This window comes from Eucalyptus grandis, chromosome 2 (assembly GCF_016545825.1).
Source record: "Eucalyptus grandis isolate ANBG69807.140 chromosome 2, ASM1654582v1, whole genome shotgun sequence".
NCBI lineage: Eukaryota > Viridiplantae > Streptophyta > Magnoliopsida > Myrtales > Myrtaceae > Eucalyptus > Eucalyptus grandis.
This window is the reverse complement of record NC_052613.1, coordinates 52,298,647-52,319,927: the sequence shown is the minus strand read 5'-3', so window position 1 is coordinate 52,319,927 and position 21,281 is coordinate 52,298,647. Positions and strand designations below refer to the sequence as shown.

Below are 21,281 nucleotides of genomic sequence, written 5' to 3'. Positions count from 1 at the left end.
CACGAGCAACCACCACTATGATAGTCGCCTCGCACCTGAGATGAGATCAAGGATGTTCTTCCGTGTCGGTAGTTGGAACACGATAAGCATCGACAAAATAGGACCACGACAGCGAAAACCGCTGTCGAGTTGGCACGACCACCGCGGGCGATGATCCTACGGCCACCAAGTCCCTTGTCCACATTTTTGGCTTTTCTGCTTTTCATTGAATTTTTTTTCCTAACGGACAAGGTTTTTTTTTTTTTTGCTTTTGTGGCCACGCCATCAACAAATTTACCAATGAAATCGGCAAGACGTGATCTTAAATTGCTCCGACGGCCACCTTTATTCAAAGGACTAACCATGACACTTCTTGAAAAGTACGGGGGCCATTCCCCAAAAAAGTGGAGTAAGATATTGTTTTGAATTTAGGAAAAAAATAAATGGATCAATTATGTCATTTCGCTTAGTAGTGCGGTCTTTGTTTTGCCACTAGTTTAAAATGATAGTGGATCCTTGTGTAATTTGGACCATGAAATTTTAACGAAATAAAACAGAAAAATGGTTGGGTTGAATTAAATAAAATGAATGATTAAATGACTTTCGTTGCGATGTCTAACGACGATTTTTAGCCATTGGCATCTTTAGTGAGCCATGGGCTGGGCCCATTTGTTATGTGCCGAATGTTTGATAGTTTTGATAAGGAGTTTCCTTCTCTGCTGAAATTTTCTTAATTGGTAAGGTCTTGAGCGGCTGCTGTGAGCAGACGGAGGAAGAGAAATTCTCTCCGGGGAAATCCCTTTCTGTTGACTGATCCATCAATTCAGGAAAATAGATTTTTAGGGAAGGTTCAGACCGTTGAACACAATAAAATTGATGACCAAACAGTGCGTAAATCATCAAGAGCCTAGAGCTTAATTCTTACCCTAATATGCAGAGCTCGATAGTTGCTTTATACTGAGGAGGAACTTCCATTAAGGCTGCGAGAGTGAATTCCGCCTGTTGTCCAGATGCCTCCACATTCATGGACATGATCTCAGTAAAGTTGACAAACTGACAAGACCAAGGAAAGAAGGTTCTCTGCTGAGCATGTGGAAAAATGTTATGGCCATCGATAATGTTAGACCAGTGGCTAATGTACCTGGAAATTGTCCAAGGCTCGCGCAGGAATGATATCATCATATTCCTTCACCAGGCCCCATAGATAAAGGGTATTCGCTGCAATCAAGTTTACATATATCATGTCATAGGGATGGGAAAAGAAATGCAAATGAGAACGTGAAAGGTCACCTCGTAGTGGTTGGAAGGATTACCTAGCTCTTGCAGTTGCATCAACTGTCCTTTGCTCTTGTGGACTGAGCTGGCCGTAGTGTCAACACTTCCGTTGCCAGGTCGGTTGCCAATGTATTTGGCAGAAATTTCGGGAGACCGAGTATATGAAACTTCCTTTTCTATTGTAGGAAGTAACCGATTATCACAACACAATACTATTATTCTCTCATTACAAGCGGATAGTTGGGTATCCTAGCACCAAAAATCGTAAAAATTCATAAAAGAAAAAAAATAAATAGGAAACTTCATTCCTGAAAGGATGACAGCATCTGGTGAAGAAGCCGCAACTTAGCTTTGATTGTTTGGTCCATGAAGAACGTGATTTTACCTTCCCATCAACTATTGTTAACAGGACATCGTCCTGGCCGCCGCTTTGCTCTGCAACCGTCATCGCTTGCTCTGCAACCGTCATCGCCATCTCAACAACGGGTGCAAAAGATGTAGGGGCTGCATTGGTAAAAAAAAAAAAAAAAAAAAAAAAATCCAGAAACATATTCAGAGTATTCTGCTGAAGCAGAAGACCCTATAAATTGATAAATTAAACAGAAGAAGCACCTGCATGGCTTAGACGGGAAAGACCTCTTTGTATCGCATCAAAACTACCTCAAATCCATTACAGAATCTACAGTCCGAATAAAACTGAAAACATCCTGGTCGTGCATGGATGCTGCAGAATTTTCATAATTAGATTCATCTTCCATAAATTTATTTGTATAAGATTCTGATCCCCGCAAGAACTAATGTAACATCTCCAAATCCGAAATAGGAAATTATCCTCATCCAATGCGGGTAAAGTCTTTTCGGTGATTGATATCGCTTGCTCGTAGGGATTCTGACCATGGCCAATGTCATGCAGGCTTCACCAATGGAATGACCTCGCGCTTAATTTTCAGAACAATCTTTCACATGGTTCATAACATGACATATGAAATGGACCAAGGTAATAAGGTAGCATACCTGTCCACTCACTGCTCTTCGTGAAATCAATCTTGACGATGAGATTTTTTAATTTTTTTTGGTTAGTCATACTCTATTTTTACTTTAACTCTTATTCTCAAATTTTTGCTATACTTCATTGCAGGGTATGGAAGTTGAAACCCATATCTGAAACGAAATCGTCCCTATCATAATGAAGATGGTGATTCGAATCCTCCACCTTCTCTTTCTTAAGGAATAGAAAGAGTTCAAACCTTAGTGGTTAATCCTGTCGATGAGATTAAGAGATTCTAATCTAGTGTGAGCAAGACCAGAAATTACTTGTGCTAATCAGATCATTTGTCATTATCTTGTATGAAAAGATAAGAAGCATCATGTTACCATTTCAATCGAAATTTTCAAACCCTGTAATGTTTGAACATCTTCAAAAGGCAGGCCAAAACTGTAGTTTAAACATCTTTAGACTTCTCAATTAAAAATTTTCATTGTTAGCGGACACACTCGATTCCTTTTTCCCTTTCCTTTTTGGTACCATTCCGTAGATCGGTATGTATATCCATTTTACAGCTAGCATGACAGCCCATCCCAAAGTTTATGAGATTGAACACAGATATTCTTAATGTTCAACTTTTGAGAGCCACCACAGGCGACATATATTGAGTCACACTAAGAGAAAAGGAGGTCTTTCGCTGTATTAGAACAAATCTAGAGTATAATCTCTCTAAACGCTGTCGAGGACCGAGCTAATTACCTCAAGAACGATCAATATTGGCTATGCTCGAATATTTCGTGTTGAATATCTTCCGACGCTGGCTGGTCCACGCTTGCAAAAGTTATGTCGCATGATTCTACGATGGAGAAGGGATGCAGTGATGATGCAAATGTTTATGGTGCGGATTTAGCGTAGTAATGCCTCCATACGCACTCTAAGAACTCGAGGAAGTTGAAGCATACCCTCCATTTGAATATGGTCTCCTCCTGCCCGTTCTCTTTGGCTGTAAGAACCCAGGCCCCACTGTGTGATATTGTCCGTTATAGGTCACCCGCCCTGGCGCGGACGAATCGCCATCCCAGCCATAGTCTTTTCCCTCACGGACGAACCGCCATCCTAGTCACGGTCTTTTCCCTCACAGTTTTAAAATGTCACACATATTAAGGGACCCAAGCCTTATAAAAGCTTCCAGGACTCCCCCCTAAGCGATGTGGGACAGGAGAAAATTCCCTTAGCCTCGCCCGCATACTGCCGAGGCGATCTTAGTCCATCCCTTCATACAGGGCGGGTGACGAACTGCCATCCCAACCACAGTCTTTTCCCTCACGGTTTTAAAATGCGTCACACATATTAAGGAACCCAAGCCTTATAAAGGCTCCCAAGACTCCCCCCCTAAGCGATGTTGGACAGGACAGGAGAAAATGCCCTTAACCTCGCCCGCGTACTACCGAGACGTTCTTAGTCCGTTCCTCCGTACTGCCGTGGGTCTGGGTCATCACATTGGCAATATGCCTCCCATCACCTGCAAACCTTTAAAAAAGAAAGACAATAAATGTGACTAGAAGCTCCAGGCTAAGGAATGAAAAAAGAGAGACTGTTATAGCAGGGGTTTTTATTTTCTTTTATCAATATTTTTTGCCAAGACATAAGAGACTAAAGCATGATCATATTTGAGAACTCATAACTACTGTTGCCGAAACAAGCATTGCACAATAAAATAACAAAGCAAGAAAATAAATCAAACACAAATTTACATTGTTTGTTTAAGTTCATGGAAAGAGCAGCAAAAGATTCCATTATGGATCAAGCAATACAAATGAATTATAACCACACTCGAGTCATTCAAATATTCTCAATATTTTCCAACTACAAATCGCACCCAAGTGTTTAGGCCCACTATTATGGGGAAAAAGATACCATAAGTGCCATAACTTTTATATAACGCTCATTTGAGTTACAATTTTTTTTTTTATCACTCGAGTGACATAACTTTCGTATGATATTCATTTGAGTATTATAATTTTTTTCTTCCAATTATTTGAGTGTCATATAATCTCCAATCGTCCCCTTGAGTGTCAAAAATTTTTAAAAACGTCCACCAAGAGTGCCATGCCACGTTAGGTTTCTAGCACTTGAATGAATGTTTTTTAAAAGTTTTGGTATGCAAATGATTGATTGAAAGTTATGGCAATCAAATGAGCATCGTATGAAAGTTATGATACTTGTAATGTTCTTATCTTACAATTTTTCATAAAATAATATTTTAATATAGCAAAAGAATTAGCAAATCTTATGAAAAGATTTAATCGGTTTCAACGCGTAATTTCTTGGTCACAAAGAATGACCCAATTGCAGTGTAATCCAACAAATTCACGAAAAGCACTCTTGCAACAACAGCACAAGCACCAACGCCTATATATATATGCAAAATCGTTTGCCGACTTCATTTGTTTCTTTTCTTCCTCTGACCCAATCAACAAGTCTACACTTTCCTTTTCTATGTTCTTTTCTTTTCATCGTCAAAGTCTAATTCCACTTTCGACTCCAACGTGAAAAATATCGAAGCGGACTCCAACGCTGAAGCCATTTCCAAATATGAAAGATTCAGCTTTCAACTTTCATTCTCATACACAATTCAATTGAGATCGCATTAATTCAACGGGTTCAAACTCGAAATATATTTAACAACTATTTTTCTCCAAAAGAATCTAGTTTGTGCAAATCAAGTAATGTTAATCTTGTTTGGCTGAAAAGAATAGTAATATTTGTTTAGAAATTAATGGTTTCAACATTTATTACCTTATTGGAATAGATTGCCTGATCTTTGGCATGTCTATATAGCTACAATAATGGGCTCTAAACATATATATGGATCGAGAAGTTATGACTCAAATTATACATTTCATAATGGGTGTCAAACCTTATAGTAACATTTAGAGGAGTAGTTGTCATGTCATCCCTTCCCACCTTATTGTAAAAGAAAAAAAGAAGGCCCAGATTAGTTGTCACTATGTAAGCAAAAGTTTTCAATCCTTGAATTCTACAAATCACTATTCACCAATGGTAATTTGGAGCTGGGATCTTAATAGGCAGAAGTCTTGTTAAATTACCTGATCATTCCTCATGCTAAAATGATCAGCAGTTTGTCCCCTTTAAAGTTAGAGAGATTTATATTCTTTTAATATATCTATCTCTCACGAGAAACAATTAATACGCAGTATTAGCAAATCCATATTTAATTTGAAAAGGCCTATGTTTTGGAAGATTCTTTCAATTAATGACGAGTATACTTCAAATGAATAAAAAGCTAGACTTCTATGTTAGGATCGCAAAACTTTCTAGAGACACGCAGCAACTCTTCTCAGTAAGAGATTTTGAACGGCATTAAAGCTCTTCTTTGGAAATATTTCAACTAAAAAAGAAATTGATGTTAAATTAACACATGCAACTTAAAGACTTTTAAATCTCAAAGTAACATGCACACAAGTGATACAAGTACAATTGTTAGTCCACAAGCGACTCGCACGACTGATGACCTGAGGAAAAAAACATTATTAAGTTATGCCGTGTTGAAGAAATAAAAGAGAATTCTCACTCTACAGTCACAATGCAAATTCCTCAAATGGGTCTTTTTATTAACTGCCTAAGAAGCACTAATACTATTTGTATGGAGATGTATTTTTTTCTAAATAGTAAAAAAAAAAAAATACCACTCATATATTAGAATAATACTTGAGAGGTACATAAAAGGCTTTCCAGCTTAACAAAACCGAAATAACTGCAAACCAAATCAAAAGCCAAAAAGCACATGACAAAGCACAGACTATAACAAGAAATGCACTCTCATCCTTAAAAAACAGATTTGACACCATAAACGATCATCAGTTGATCACCAAATTTAGTAATGAGTAAACACTGAAATTTCCCACTCCATTTGCAACGGCTTATGATGTGCATCTAGATTCAACGTTCTCATCACCATCACTGTGCAGAAACACCAACCTTAATATATTGAAAGAACATAAATCAAATATCTGTAGGGATGGCACTACAAAGGGTGCGTTTGGGAACTACTTTTGGGGAAAGCCTTTAGGAAAATGCAAAGACCTTTGAGTTAAAGATTTTTCCAAAATGCAACCGTGTTTGGTAAATTATACTTTAAAAGTCAATTTTGAAGTAACTTTGGGAAAAATAGCGTTTGGAAAAACTACATTTACAAAGGACTTGGTGATTAATAAAAAAAAAGAAAAAAACTATCAAAAAAAAAAAAAAGAGTTTGCCGAGAGAGGCGGGCGGCCGTCGGCAGCCTCAGGTGGCCCCGAGACGACCGGCAAGGGCCGCCTAGGGTCGGGCGACCTCCGGGCGAGGGTCGCCCGAGGTCGGACGACCCCGGCAGCCCTTCGCCGGAGGTCGCGCGACCTCGCGGCGACCGGCGCGACCTCGTGGCGACCAGATCCGGGTCGCGCCGAGGTCGCGCGACCTCCGGCGACCAGATCTGGATCGCGCCGGTCGCCGCGAGGTCGCGCGACCTCCGACGACCCAGATCTAGGTCGCGCGGTCGCGCCCGGTTGCGCAACCTCGCGGCGACCGGATCCGGTCGCGCCATCGCCGCGAGGTCGCGCGACCTCCGGCAACCTAGATCCGGGTCGCGCTCGAGGTCGCGCAACCTGCAGCTGGGTTGCGGCGACGCGACTCGCGGGCCGTCGCCGGGACTCGCAAGCGGTCGCGGCGACTCGCCGGGGTCGCGCGACTCGCCGGTGATGGTCGCCACGACCTCGCCGACCTCAGCCAAGTCCATCGCCGGCCTCTCGAGCTCGTCCACGCCGCTGGAGAAGAAGTGAACAGAGACATGTGAACAGTGACCTCCGACCTTCCGAGAATGCTGAAAGCCCAAGGCAGCCCTAGACCTGCCTTGGGCTTTCAGCATTGCCAATGCCAACTTCCCCGTAAGCCCCTTCGAAAATGGTTCCCAAACACCTCCACTTTGGCCCAAACATCTTTAGCTCCCCAAAGCCCCTTGAAAAGGGGTTCCCAAACGCACCCAAAGAGGCGGTAGCTTCAAGAGAAAAGAGAGGAAACCCTAAGCTATGTTGTATGGAGATGTTTTATGCTATAACATTATACAATGCAAAGACGCTTCATCATAATTAAGTACAAAACGTCATGAAATATGATGTTTTTTGCTTAACGCAATTTTGTCATGCATCGGTTTTATAAGATGGTTTAACTGGTAGCAGAGTGAGAGGCACTTTCTTGAATACATTCAAGCCAGCCCCTTCCACCATGCTCACATCTCCCTCCTTCATTCCCTTTGGCAATTCCCAGTCGAAGGAGTGCAAGATATTGGCGAGTGCTAGCTCGACCACCGCCATCCCCATCGACATCCCGGGGCATCCTCTCCTCCCCGCCCCGAATGGTAATAGCTCGAAATGACTTCCTTTGTAATCAATTGGATTGTCCTCGAACCTCTCGGGCACAAATTCCTTAGGGTCCTCCCACAAGCTCGGGTCCCGCCCGATGCCCCACACGTTGACTAGGACACGGGTCTTCGGGTCGACATCGTAGCCAAATAGCTTAAAGTGGCCCATTGTTTCCCTTGGAACAAGTAGTACAGCTGGAGGATGTAACCTCATTGCCTCCTTGAGTACTAACTTGAGATATTTGAGCCCGTGAAGGTCATTTTCCACGACCCATTTCTTGTTTCCAACATAACTTCGGATCTCCTCTCGAGCTTTTTGCATCGCCCTCGGGTTCCTGATGAGCTCGGCCATTGTCCAATCCATGACAAGTGCAACACTGTCCACTCCAGCTAGAAATATGTCCTGAGAATGTTCATGAAGTCATGATTTCCAAAACAGACGTACAATTTTTGGTGTAATGACTTTCATATCCAAAAAAAGAGGATGGGTATATATTGAAGTTCTTGAATTGCATCCTGCTAAATATAGAACATTCAAATTGGCTTCTCTATTGTGCATATGATCTACATTGGAGAATATGTAAGAGACGGTATGACGTACCATCATGATGGCCTTGATGTTATCTTGCTTGAGCCGAACCGCCGCAAGCTCGGTGTGATCCCTTTCCAACTTCAACAGCAAATCGACAATGTCCTCTTCCTTGTTGCTCATATTCACGTTCCGATGCTCTTCGATCACCATTTGATAGAATACTTCCAAGTCGCGAAAGCTCTTCTCCAACTTCGAATGGAACCCCGTGAGCTTGTCCACGATCCAGCCCAATCGAGGGAAAAAATCGGACGCTGAGAAGCTTCCCAACATCGCCAATGCCTCGCAAATCACATCCTCTAACCTTCTAATATCGAACTCTGTCCCTTGAAACGCCCTACCAAATGCGACCCTGCATGTAAGGTGTGCAAACAAATCGAAGTCACTTGCGGGCGATTCTTGCTTGGCTCTCGGGCTAGACATGCTTTGGTTCATATCTTTTGTGAGTTTGAGAGGAGCTTCTCTAGTTGGAGCATTGACTCAAATCAAGTTTGAACTTGATAATAGCTAAACAATTCAGGTAAATTGTAAGCTAATCAAGTCTTATCAAGTATAGTCAAGCTCGAACCTAGAAAATATGGTCAAGTTGAGGTTAAGTTCAAAGAACCATGCTTAACAGAAACCTCGAAGAGAAGTGAATTCAAGTAGTTACTTAGTCGACGTTACTCCACTTGCCTCATCAACTACACCATGAGGCCCTACCTGCAAGTGATGCTAATCGTCAAAGCCATGAACTTCTCTCTCATATTGACCAGAGTTCTGCTCTCTGCTGCCTTTGCGATTGACTCGATCATGGAACCCACCTCCTCTTCCCTGACATATCGAAAGGACTGAACTCGCTTGGTGCTAAGAAGATTGAGCACGCAGAGCTTCCTCAGCTCCCTCCAATAATCGCCATACTCGGCAAAGGCGATGTCAAGATGGTCATAGGTGAGGCGTCCTGTGCTGAGTAGTCGTGGGCGGCTGCAGCAGTCGAGGTCGTGGGTCTTGAGGACCTCCCTGGCAGCATTGGGGGAGGAGATGATTATTGTGGGTATGCAGCCGAGGCGGATGAGCATGACGGGGCCATACCGTCTGGAGAATTCCCACAGAGACTGATGAGGCAAGTGGCCGAGCTGGTGGAGGTTGCCTATGATGGGGAGTGGTGGAGGCCCTGGAGGGAGGTTCTTCTTCTGCTTCTTCGTCCTTGGAGTCGCTGTCTTCGCGGCATTTATGTTGTTGTTGAAGCTTTTCGCTAACAGGAGGAGGAGGAGAGAAAGGAAAAGAGAAAACCATGTGAGGAGGATGTGAAGAGCCATTGTTGGGATGGTTATGTGCTGCGAGGGTTTACAATCTGAGTTCGTTCGGGATGGTTTAGTAGTGCGAGGGGTGAGAGCGATGATCAACATAAAACGGATGCTGAGGGTTGAGAGTGAAGATCAATATAAAATAGATGCTGAAGAATCTGTTGTTGAAATTGATACGAAATTGGCGAAAGATACGCTTAATATTACTCTACCCTAAGGCTACTAATTGATACTATAAGTCCATAATTGCATTAAAATGATGTTGATGCAAAAAGAGATAATTGATCGTTAATTGGAATCTACCTCTTCATCCAATCGATTGAAGTTGTTTCAACATTGTTAGTTAGCATGGGTCATTGAAAAAAAGGGTATTTAATTGACAAGTTAGATTCTTAAATTAAACGTCCATGATCTCCAATCTCCAATATATATATATATATATAGAAAGTTCCAATAAAGCACATTGCTATGATAACAAGAGACTATTAAAAAATGGACAGAGAAGACGATTCAAAAGAGTCAACATATTTCTCATCTTGGCATACTTTATAGACATTTTTCTAGCATATGGACTTTTTTTCAACATGCAACCACTTAAACTGATTTGACAAAGTTTTTCTTTCAACCCATGGAAAAATTCATTGATTTTCATTATATTACTTTGGATACGTTTGGTTCAGTATTTCCAAAGGGATTTCAGCCTTCAAAACTCCTTGGAGAAATACCGAACCATTTAGCAACAATTTTGAATGGGCTTTAAAGTGAAAGCTAGCATTGATAAGGTGGAAAGCCCAATGCTAGTAGGCTTTCGACATTTGACAAAATGCTGAAACTCATTTTTTTCCCAAACTATTCTCACAATTCTCTAAAATTTCGATTTTGTCTCTTATTATTATTATTATTATTATTATTATTATTATTATTATTATTATTATTATTATTATTATTATTAAAAAAGGACCAAACCTTTCGTCGAGATATATGACCGCTAATAAGTCAGATCTGGCGCCGACAATTGTCGGTTGAGGTTGCCCAACTTGGGCAACCTCCAATGAAGGTGGCATGACCATGGCGAGGGCCGCCGAAGGCCACAAGACCTCAGGTGACTCGGGTGATATGCGACCTAGGCAGTGGTCACTTAGGTTGCAAGTCGCCTAGGTCATGCAACCTTCGCTCAAGCTTGCTCGAGGTTGGGCGACCTTTGACGGCCCACGCCAGGGTCTCACGACCCTCACTGAATGTTGCCCGACCTTGGGCAACCTTGACCAATGGCTGCCGGCCCCAGATCTGGCTTGCCGATAGCCCTAGCCCTTCATCGAATCAGCGAGGGGTTTGGTCTTTTTTTTTTTTTTAGTTACATGTATTTGATCTTTTAGCATTATTGTCAAAATTTGTATTTAAAAGTTGCACATATTTTTTTTTTCAGTTTTAAACAAATAAAAATTAAAAAATTTAATATTAATCACCTAAAAGACTTTTCAAATGTATTTTTACCAAACAACATTTCTCTTAAAGTTACTTTTCAAAACATAGTTTACCAAATAGCCTTTACATTTGCCCAAAACCTTTTAGGCTAAATTATTTTGTATTTTTCCAATGAGTTTCAAAATTCCAAACCAAATGCACCCTTTCTTTTTAGGCAAGTAACAATAGACTCTTAGTCAACACCAAGTCGACTCAACTTGAATAATCATCGCTAGAAAGTTACTTGAGTTGATTGATTTAAGTCGAGCTTGAACATGAATGTCAAAGCTCGAATCAAACTCAAATAATTTTGGGAATAGACTCCGGTGAAGGAAAGTCATTTCTTTGCCACTATTAAACAAAATGATTTCAGCTCGATTAATTAGACTTGATATTGACTCGTGAAGCAATTGGCGGGCATGTACTCAAATCGAATTATAAAAAGATAAGATGGATTCGTCCGCTACATGAAGTTTCAACTAAAGCAATTTGATTACAAAAGTTTAATTGCATCTACTGTACGAACTACTCCAATTGGATTAAACTTTCCAAAAAATTTCGCATGAATTAAAATATGGAGTCAGGTCGCTCGGGGAGCCTCACTTATTTCCCCTCTTTCACGACACTTCCAAATAGATTTCCTTTTTCCCTTTCTGTCCGATCGCTTCCCACGAGATAAACGTGGTAGCCCTGATTCAATCACCCAACACTTGTTCAAAGCTATTCCTCGTGATTCATGAGGAATCATGATACCATCAAAGGTTGGAAAAGCCCGTTCCACCTCTGTACCCCAACAAAACAAATACAGTGTAAGCGCGCATCCACTACCCAACAGGGACAAAAACTAAGTAAGATGGATGTCATGGAGATTATTGACTGTTATTGCTCGATCCGCCTTTATTCGAAATTCAAAACCGTCCTTCTATGTTGTTTGTTCAAAATTGTCCTAGTGCTTTTTAAAAATGTCACCGATTGTTCTTGTGCCATCCCAGTGACAGATTTGCTGACGTGGACTTGATGCCATTAAAAAAAGATGAAGTGGAACTCTTAGTAAAATAAATAAATAAATAAAAGTTGTGACTTCAATTGATTTGGATTTGTGAATTTTCTTATTCATTTGAAAGTTCCTCTCTCATGAGAGGAAGAAAAATTGCACGGCTGCATAAAATCGCCCCCCGGGTGGCGGGGGTGCCCCCTCCGCTCTTCTTCCTCCCAGGTGGCACTACTATTGAAGGTGCTGGGTGATTATCATCACACAACGAAAACAAAAATATGCAGAAAAAATATTGAAAAGTTATCAATTTTGTCCGCATTAATGTCACTTATATCACGTAAGATGGTCAACATCTATATTGATGGTTTTTGATATAGCTAGTAATAGCACCTAGAGGGGGTGAATAGGTGTTCAAATAATTTCTCGAGATATGAAAGCAATACTAGACAAATCAGAAAGGAAGCTCTCATTTAGTTAACAAATCGAACTACGATTAAAGTAAAGCAGAGAGTAGAGAAGAGAAAATTGAACACAAGGTTTATAGTGGTTCGGCTTATTTCAAGCCTACGTCCACTCTTCTGCATTGACAGCCCACTGGCTAGATTTCACTATGAACAAAAGAGATGTTACAGCACTGCTTTCCCTTGATTCCACTGTGTAGATATTCTATCACACTTCCTCAAGATATCTCAAAGTATAGACTTTCTTTTGCGTACAAGATTTCGCTCAGCAAATAAATTGACTAAGAATCAAAGAGCTTCAGACTTTGGAATTCTTCTATCGTACACTCCTCGAACACCTGGAACATCTTCCTTTTATACTCCTTTGTGCCTTCATACCCGTTGGCACTTACTAAAGGAATTCTTCCAATCCTCCCGTTGGACATAATCAATTAGGAAGATTATTCGAGCTATTAAAGGAACATGTCGATAGCCCATCAATCCTGCTCGCCCATACAATCAGGATCTTGGTTTCCATAAGTAAAACCTTCCAAGAATACTTCGCCAATCATCGGATCTTTAATCATTCTTGATTTGAATAAAGGAATCCGTTATGTCATATCCAGCCAAGAGATCTTCTCCAGTCGATAAGGCCAAATCCTTAATGAAGTAGTTCTGGATAGCCTTTCTTCAACGGATTAGAAACTGTCAATGAGAATAGACTTTGAGTCTTGAGTTTGGTAGTTCCGGAGGTCTTCAGACTTTAATAGAAGAGTATGCAAAACTTCAGACTAGACTGATAGAAACGTTTTGTCAGCTTCAAAATATTCCAGAAAGATTTCTCCAACAATCTCCCCATTTTTTATGGTGACAAAACTTTCTTGCAGATTTGAATAACTTTGACCTGCAAAACATTACTCAAGCAAATATAGATATCTCATAAAGATTAATAGCTTAATGATAACACTAGAATCCGCAACCATAGACAATAGGTTAGTCTTGCATGAGAGTAAAGTCATTCATAAGATATCAATAGTACTTAATATAAACAGCAATCAAATCCAAATCCACGTTCAGTCAATCCTCATCTAGACACAGACACACAAGTCAAATATCAAAACAAACTAAAAATTCAACAAGTTTAAGTTCAAAGATTTCAAAAAAGATTTCAAATCTCGCATCTCTCCCCATTTTTGTCATCATCATAAAAAGAAGTTAAGATGGGAATAGAATGGAGTCAAGTTTGCTTGGGAATGCGAACAAACTGGAAATCTCCCATGGACTGGATGATGCCTTCCAACTTTTTCAATTCTTCCTTCAGTTGATCCACCTCTTCACCTTTAGCATTGGCTTGAATCTGAAGAGCAAGGGCTTGGATCTGATCAGACAATGAAACGGAAGAAGCTTGTCATGCATTCTTCAAGTTCTGAACTTCGCTTTCCAAAGCATATATCTGACCCCGCAATTCCAAAAGAACATCAATGATTCTGTGAAAATCTGCTGAGTTATCAGTCTGCGTACTGGCTTCGGCACGATCTGATGGAGTAAAGGCAGACGATGGTATATCAGCATAATCACGCAGATTTGGCGATGAAGCACCATGTCCCTCCTCAGGAAATTGAGAAGCATGAATGTTTTCTGGATCTGCTGGAGAGCGACTGACTCCTTCACTGGTAATAGGATATGAGGACATTCCTTTGTTTTCACCATCTCCCCCTGTTTCCATGGCTTCAGGTGGAGAAGAGTTTTCCTCATGCTCTCCTTCCTTTTGATTTTCTCTTTCTTCTTCTTCTTCAAACCTTTCCTCATCTGTTTCTTTTTCTTCAGCTTCTTTCTCCTTTTCTTCCTCCTCCTCTACTTCCATTTCTTCTTCTTTTTCCTGTTCTTCTCTCTCCTCTGCTTCTTTCTCTTGTTGTTCCATTGATTTAGGAACAGAACGACTCAGCTTCTTCAATGCTATAGCAGAAATTGTGAGGTCATCCTCATCATCTTCATCAGTAATGAGAGCTTTTCTCTTCTTAGATGGAGCAACCATGGGTTTCTTCCCTTTTCTTTTTGCTGTAGAAGAAACTTGATGAGATTTGACAGGGGTTTTCTCCTTAAATTTCTCCAATGCCTTATCGAGTTCTTTCATACGCATTTTGGACACCATTTTTAGTCCTACCACCATTTTGTCACATGGTCGAACACAGAGAATTTATGGAGGCTGAATATTCAAATGTCTAAATATCTTTGACACAAGACCTAGATAAGGAAGTTGGCCCTTGTCCTTCACCACTGCTCTATACATGTGAAACAGAATAGTGTGAGGAAGAGAACTTTTTCCCAGCATTGATGGCGTACATCAGCTTTGCCTCTAAGTTAGAAACATCAGTCTTGGAAGTTGATTTCAGTCTGAGGCAATTGATCACAATCTTGTGAAGCAGAATGTTGAACGCATGCATCCTTGAGTAGGAAATCCTTCCCTCTGTCATTCTGTCTTTAACAAGTTCCAATGTGGCACGAGCTATAGAGACACTGATGGGTTGATATCTCCCTCTCTCAACCCCAATAACATCCGTCAATATATCAACATCCACTACAAAGTCCTGATCTCGGACACTAAAAGAGATTTTATTCGCATCCAAGAAACTAAGATTTGAATAGAAATATGCAGTTAATTAAGCATAGGCTTCTGTGGTGTCAGAACAGAACTATTCAAGTTGAAGAAAACTGAACTTTTCCCTCAAATTGACATTCACAGCATCAAGGAAATCAAAATCTACACTCCTAGGGTTTATCACTCCACGTTTCAACAATTTGGAGTATAAATCCTTATGTTCCTTCGATCTAAACAACTCTGTTCTTTTTCCTCGAATTTTCGCCGCAACACCCATTCTTGGTTGAAATTCTCTATACAATCAGTCATCATCATTCCCATCTATCGGATTAAATCCCCAAACACGCGGATCACTTGGGATATTTGCAAGGGTTTTTCTGCCAACCCCTTAGGAGCAATTTCCAAATTCTCCATTTTTCGCAAAAAGATGTACTCATTCCCATATCCCTTATCCTTAAGAAACTCATCGATGTAGTTCAATGGAGTACCAATGCTCTTTAAAGCACGGTAAAGCTTATAAATAAAAGAGGGCTTTTGAACTCTTACAGGATATGCGTCTTCAATGATTTCTTCCTCTTGTTGATGACCAGCATCTTGTGGACTAGATGGTGGAGAATGACGCTGCTGAGAATGTTGTGAGCTCTGTTGCTGACTTGGTGACTCCTCTTCCTCGGTGAGATCAAAGTGAGTAGGCCTCTCACTCATTCGCCGTGGTCCCCTGCTTGCGATCCTTGAAAACTTTCTTGAAGACAATATCTTTTTCAGTTTTTGAGAGATTCCTTGTTTGACTTTTCCAAGAAAGATGACAACTTTGTTGAAGATTAAACAAGGGAAAAAGACAGGAATGGAAGATCGATGTTTTTTAGGGTTTTGGAGTTAAGTGAAGAGGAACTGACTGTATATAGCTCAGTCGAAACATGGAAATGCTAAACGTCGTAAAGGAAGGTTAAAAGATGCCTTTTAAAAAATAACTGCCTTTTTCAAAAATAGATAACTGCCATTAACTCTTTTTAAAAAGGAAAAATTGCACTTTTCACGGAAATTGAAGATAGCATAAATCAATTATGAATGGATAAATGATCGTACCTCTACGAGATTTAATATAAGAGAAAATAAAATAACTTACAGTCAAGAACCATGATTGTCTAAGATTGAGAGTCTCTAGACTTTAACTTCTTCAAGCTTCAAGATGTTGAGTCTGGAACGGATGATTTCAAATTGATTTTTCTCCAAAGGCTTCGTAAATATATCCGCTAGTTGGTTCTTTGAGTCAACAAATTAAATCGAAACTTCTCCATTTTGAACATGATCTCTAATGAAGTGATGCCGAATCTCTATACGCTTTGCTCTTGAGTGAAGAATTGGATTTTTGGTAAGATTGATTGCACTGGTGTTGTCACAGTTAATCTCCATGCATGAATCTTCAATTCCAAAGTCTCTTAGCTGTTGTTTTATCCACAGAATTTGTGAACAACAACTTCCAAGAGCTACATACTTTGCTTCTGCTGTAGAAAGAGCTACTATATTTTGCTTCCTTGAAAACCAAGACGCTGTCATGCTTCCAAGTAACTGACGAGTATCCGAGGTGCTCTTTCTATCAACTCTGCAACCGGCTAGATCTGCGTCTGAATATCCAAGAAGAGTAAAGTCTCCATTTTTAGGATACCAAAGGCCGATGCTTGAAGTTGAAACAATGTATTTGATAATACGCTTTGCAACACTTAGATGAGATTCTTTAGGGTCTGCTTGAAATCTTGTACAAATGCAAACACTAAACAAAATGTCAGTTCTAGAGGCTGTAAGATAAAGAATTGAACCGATGATACTCCTATATAGCTTCTGGACAACTTTCTTTCCTCCTTCATCTTTGTCTATCTTCAAGGAACTTGACATTGGTATATCAGTCTTTTTGCAATTTTCCAGACCAAACTTTTTGACAAGATCATTAGCATATTTTTCTTGATGAATAAAAGTCCCTTCCTTCAATTGTTTCACTTGAAGTCCAAGAAAGTAGTTTAGTTCATCCATCATGCTCATTTCAAATTCATCCTGCATAGACTTAGAGAATTTCTTGCACAAACTTTCATTAGATGATCCAAAAATGATATCATCAACATATATTTGAACAAGCATAAAACTTTTGCTTTCTCTTTTGATAAACAGAGTAGTGTCTACTTTACCTTTTTCAAAGCCATTTTGAATTAAAAACTTACTCAGCCTGTCGTACAAAGCTCGGGGTGCTTGCTTTAATCCATACAAGGTTTTTTTTCAGTCTGAATATTGAGTCTGGCTTCCTTGGGTCTTCAAACCCAGGTGGTTGTTCCACATAGACTTCCTCATGGATAAATCCATTCAGGAAAGCACTTTTGACGTTCATTTGGAATAACCTGAAATTCTTATAACAAGCAAAAGCAAGTAATAATCGAATTGCTTCTAACCTTGCTACCGGTGCGTAAGTTTCATCATAGTCTATCCCTTCTTCTTGCGTATATCCCTTGGCCATGAGTCTTGCTTTGTTTCTTACGACTTTACCTTTTTCGTTCATCTTGTTCCTGAAAAACCATTTAGCTCCAATAATAGATTTACCTTTTGGTTTAGGAGTCAACTCCCAGACATTATTAATACTGAATTGTCTGAGTTCTTCTTACATAGCTTCAATCCAGCTTTCATCAGATAAAGCTTCTTCTATGCTTTTTGGTTCAATTTTAGAAATAAGAGCCACAGCACTAGACTCTTCGCGCCTTTTGGATCTTGTGTGAATTCTTTCATTAATGTCGCCAATAATGAGGTCTTTGGGATGACTGGACTTATGCTTCCAGTTACTGGTTGATTTGTCAGGTTGATGATCACTTCCTTCATTTGAATCTTCAATAACCATTTGTTGCTGGTCTTTCAGAGTCTGGAGCAGGTTCAGATTATTCAAGATGAGTCTGAGTAGATTCATTCTGCATAGAATCTTCCGATACTCTGAGTTCTGGTTGGTCCGAAAAGGTCCATATGCAGAAGCTGCAGTACACGATTAGTGGAAACTTGGTTTATTAGTTTAAAGGAATTTCTTACCTGCTTTCCCAATACACATGGTGTACATAGATCAGACTTTTGGTATGATAATTTGGGTAGACCACGAACAAGCTTCTTTGCTGAAATTTTGGCTATCTGCTTCATATTGATGTGCCTAAGCTTTCTGTGCCATAAGCTCGCTTCATCTTGAATTGAGATTAGACATTACGATTCATCTGGTTTCACATCCAAGAGGTAGATATTTCCATGTCTTCAGCCCATGAATGACTGAGTAGAGTCTTTACTAGTTCCTGAACATATTCCCTCTTGAAAATTGATTTTGAAACCAGTGTTACACAGCTGACTGATACTGAGCAAATTGTAGTTGAGTCCTTCCACTAGGGAAACATTGCTTATTGTGAGGTTTCCAATCTTTACAGTTCCAAATCCCACAATTCTTCCTTTGTTGTTTCCTCCAAATGAGACTTTTCCACCATTTACTTGAACGAGCTTTATGAAGCAATTTGAGTCTCCTGTCATATGTCTTGAGCATCCACTATCCATATACCATTTTACCTTTTTTTCTTGATAGTAACGTGTATTTAAAAGAGAAACTCAAGCTTTCTTTGGTACCCATATTTTCTTGGGTCCATTGGTGTTAGTATGATATGCAGTTTTTGCCCATACTTTCTTAACAGGTTTCCAAACCATAGGACACTCTTTTTCATAATAATCTGCACTATTGCACTTTGAACATCTGAGAGCATTTCGATCCACTAGTTTTACAAATACTTTTTGAAAATGATTTTTGTAAAATGTCTTTGAAGGTCTCTGCTGAATTCTTTCCTTCACTTTAGGAAAATCAATTAAAGGAATGGTTTCTGTTGTCATTCCTAAACCATTTATTGAAATGAGGTCTTTGTGCTGAAAGAATTTTTTCAAGTTTCTCATATCCTATTGAAAATCTTTTTGAAATATTTGATAAGTCATTTTTTAAAAATGCATTTTCTTTCAGTAGATTATCTTCGCTTTCTTTAACAGTAGGAACATTCGTGTCTAGATGTTTCAACTTTTCTTTCAAAACATTTTCCTGTTGTTTTAGTGCAAAGTTTTCATTTTTAAGTTCGGAAATCCTTTTAAGAGAAGTCTTAAGACTAAAACAAAGCTCATCAATGTATTTGGAAACTTTAACAGGGATTTTAAAGTTACTTACCTCAAATTCACCGTCCGAATCTAAGTCTGTCTCGGAGTTTGATTCGGGATCCGATTGTGCCATTAGACATATATTGGCATAATCATCATCACTTTCTTCACACTTTGTATCACTCCAGGTTTCTGCTTTAAGAGCCTTTCGATACTTTTAAGCTTTTCCTTTTTTCCTTTTCAGAAGATGACAGTTGGGTCTGATGTGTCCCTTTTTCTTACATTCAAAGCAGATTACATCTTTGTTTGATTCATCATCATCAACAGACTTGGTCTGTTGCTTTTGAAAACTCTGTTTCTTTGGATTGAATTTTCTTCATTTTCTATTCATCTTTCTGAATCTTCTTATCATGAGAGCAAGCTCCTCATCATCCATATTGTCTTCAGAATCTGTGACATCAAAATCATCATTGGATTTTAATGCAATGGATTTCTTACCTTTAGGATCTTCGTCTTCATTGATTTGTTCCACTTCATAAGACTGAAGAGTTCCAACCAACTCATCGACAGATAGTGGCATGATTCATTGTGTCTCTCTTATTGAGGTTTTTATGTGATTCCAATCCTTGGAGAGTCCACGCAGTAACTTGTTTACCTTCATGGGATCAGAAATTGGTTGACCTTGATTTTGAAGACCATTCACGATTTCTGTAAAACGACTAAACATGTCAGTTATAGATTCTCCTGATTTCATTTTGAAGGCTTCATATTGACCGAGGAGAATATTGATTCTGGTCTCTTTCACTCGATCAGTTCCTTCATAAGTGATATATAATATATCCCAGACTTCTTTTGCTGTATCACAAGAAGATATTCTATTATATTCAGTAGGTGATAAAGCACAATATAAAGAATAAATTGATTTTGCATCAAGAGCTTGTCTCTTGATTATCTCTTCCTGAGTCATTTCACTTGACTCAACAATTTCTTTTCCTCTTTCTGTGACAGATGCAGCTTTAGGAGTGATTCATTTTTCTACAACGTCCCATTCTAGAGGATCCTTTGATCGTAGAAACGCTTTCATCTTGTTTTTCCAGATGTTGTAATCATTTCCATCAAAGTAAGGTGGTCTGGTATTGCTCTGCCCTTCCACCAGCCCTGGAGCTAGCATACTAGCCATGAATCTTTAACTCTGAAGTAAAACACTTCAAACAAAGTGAGTATACAAGCTCTGATACCAATTGATATAGCTAGTAATAGCACCTAGAAGGGAGTGAATAGGTGTTTAAATAATTTCTCAAGATATGAAAGCAATACTAGACAAATCAGAAAGGAAGCTCTCATTTAGTTAACAAATCGAACTATGATTAAAGTAAAGCAGAGAGTAGATAAGAGAAAATTGAACACAAGGTTTATAGTGGTTTGGCTTATTTCAAGCCTACGTCCACTCTTCTGTATTGACAGCCCACTGGCTGGATTTCACTATGAACAAAAGAGATCTTACAACACTGCTTTCTCTTGATTCCACAGTGTAGATATTCTATCACACTTCCTCAAGGTATCTCAAAGTATAGACTCTCTTTTGCGTACAAGATTTCGCTTAGCAAATGAATTGACTAAGAATCAAAGAGCTTCAGACTTTGGAATTCTTCTATCGTACACTCCTCGAACACTTGGAACGTCTTCCTTTTATACTCCTTTATACCTTCATACCCGTTGGCACTTACCAAATGAATTCTTCAAATCCTCCCGTTGGACAGAATCAATTAGGAAGATTATTCGAGCTATTAAAGGAACATGTCGATAGCCCATCAATCCTACTCGCCCATACAATCAGGATCTTGGTTTCCATAAGTAGAACCTTCCAAGAATACTTCGCCAATCATCAGATCTTTAATCATTCTCGATTTGAATAAAGGAATCCGTTATGTCATATCTAGCCAAGAGATCTTCTCCAGTCGATAAGGCTAAATCCTTAATGAAGTAGTTCTGGATAGCCTTTCTTCAACGGATTAGAAATTGTCAATGAGAATACACTTTGAGTCTTGAGTCTGGTAGTTCCGGAGGTCTTCAGACTTTAATAAAAGAGTCTGCAAAACTTCAGACTA

At 39.5% G+C, this 21,281-nt stretch overlaps 1 protein-coding gene and 1 pseudogene across 1 annotated transcript; both read right to left on the bottom strand.

The window, feature by feature from the left end:
- Positions 1–900: 900 nt before the first annotated feature.
- On the bottom strand, positions 901–2,338 carry LOC104435610 (annotated as a pseudogene).
- Positions 2,339–7,328: 4,990 nt separating this feature from the next.
- Positions 7,329–9,634, bottom strand: LOC104433478 (cytochrome P450 71B10). Its single transcript, XM_010046239.1, has 3 exons — positions 8,950–9,634; positions 8,260–8,599; positions 7,329–8,061 (listed from the first exon to the last, which is right to left on the bottom strand). Exons 1-3 carry the CDS (start codon positions 9,543–9,545, stop codon positions 7,438–7,440), a joined length of 1,560 nt encoding a protein of 519 aa, XP_010044541.1. The 5' UTR covers positions 9,546–9,634; the 3' UTR covers positions 7,329–7,437.
- Between the last annotated feature and the right edge of the window lie 11,647 nt (positions 9,635–21,281).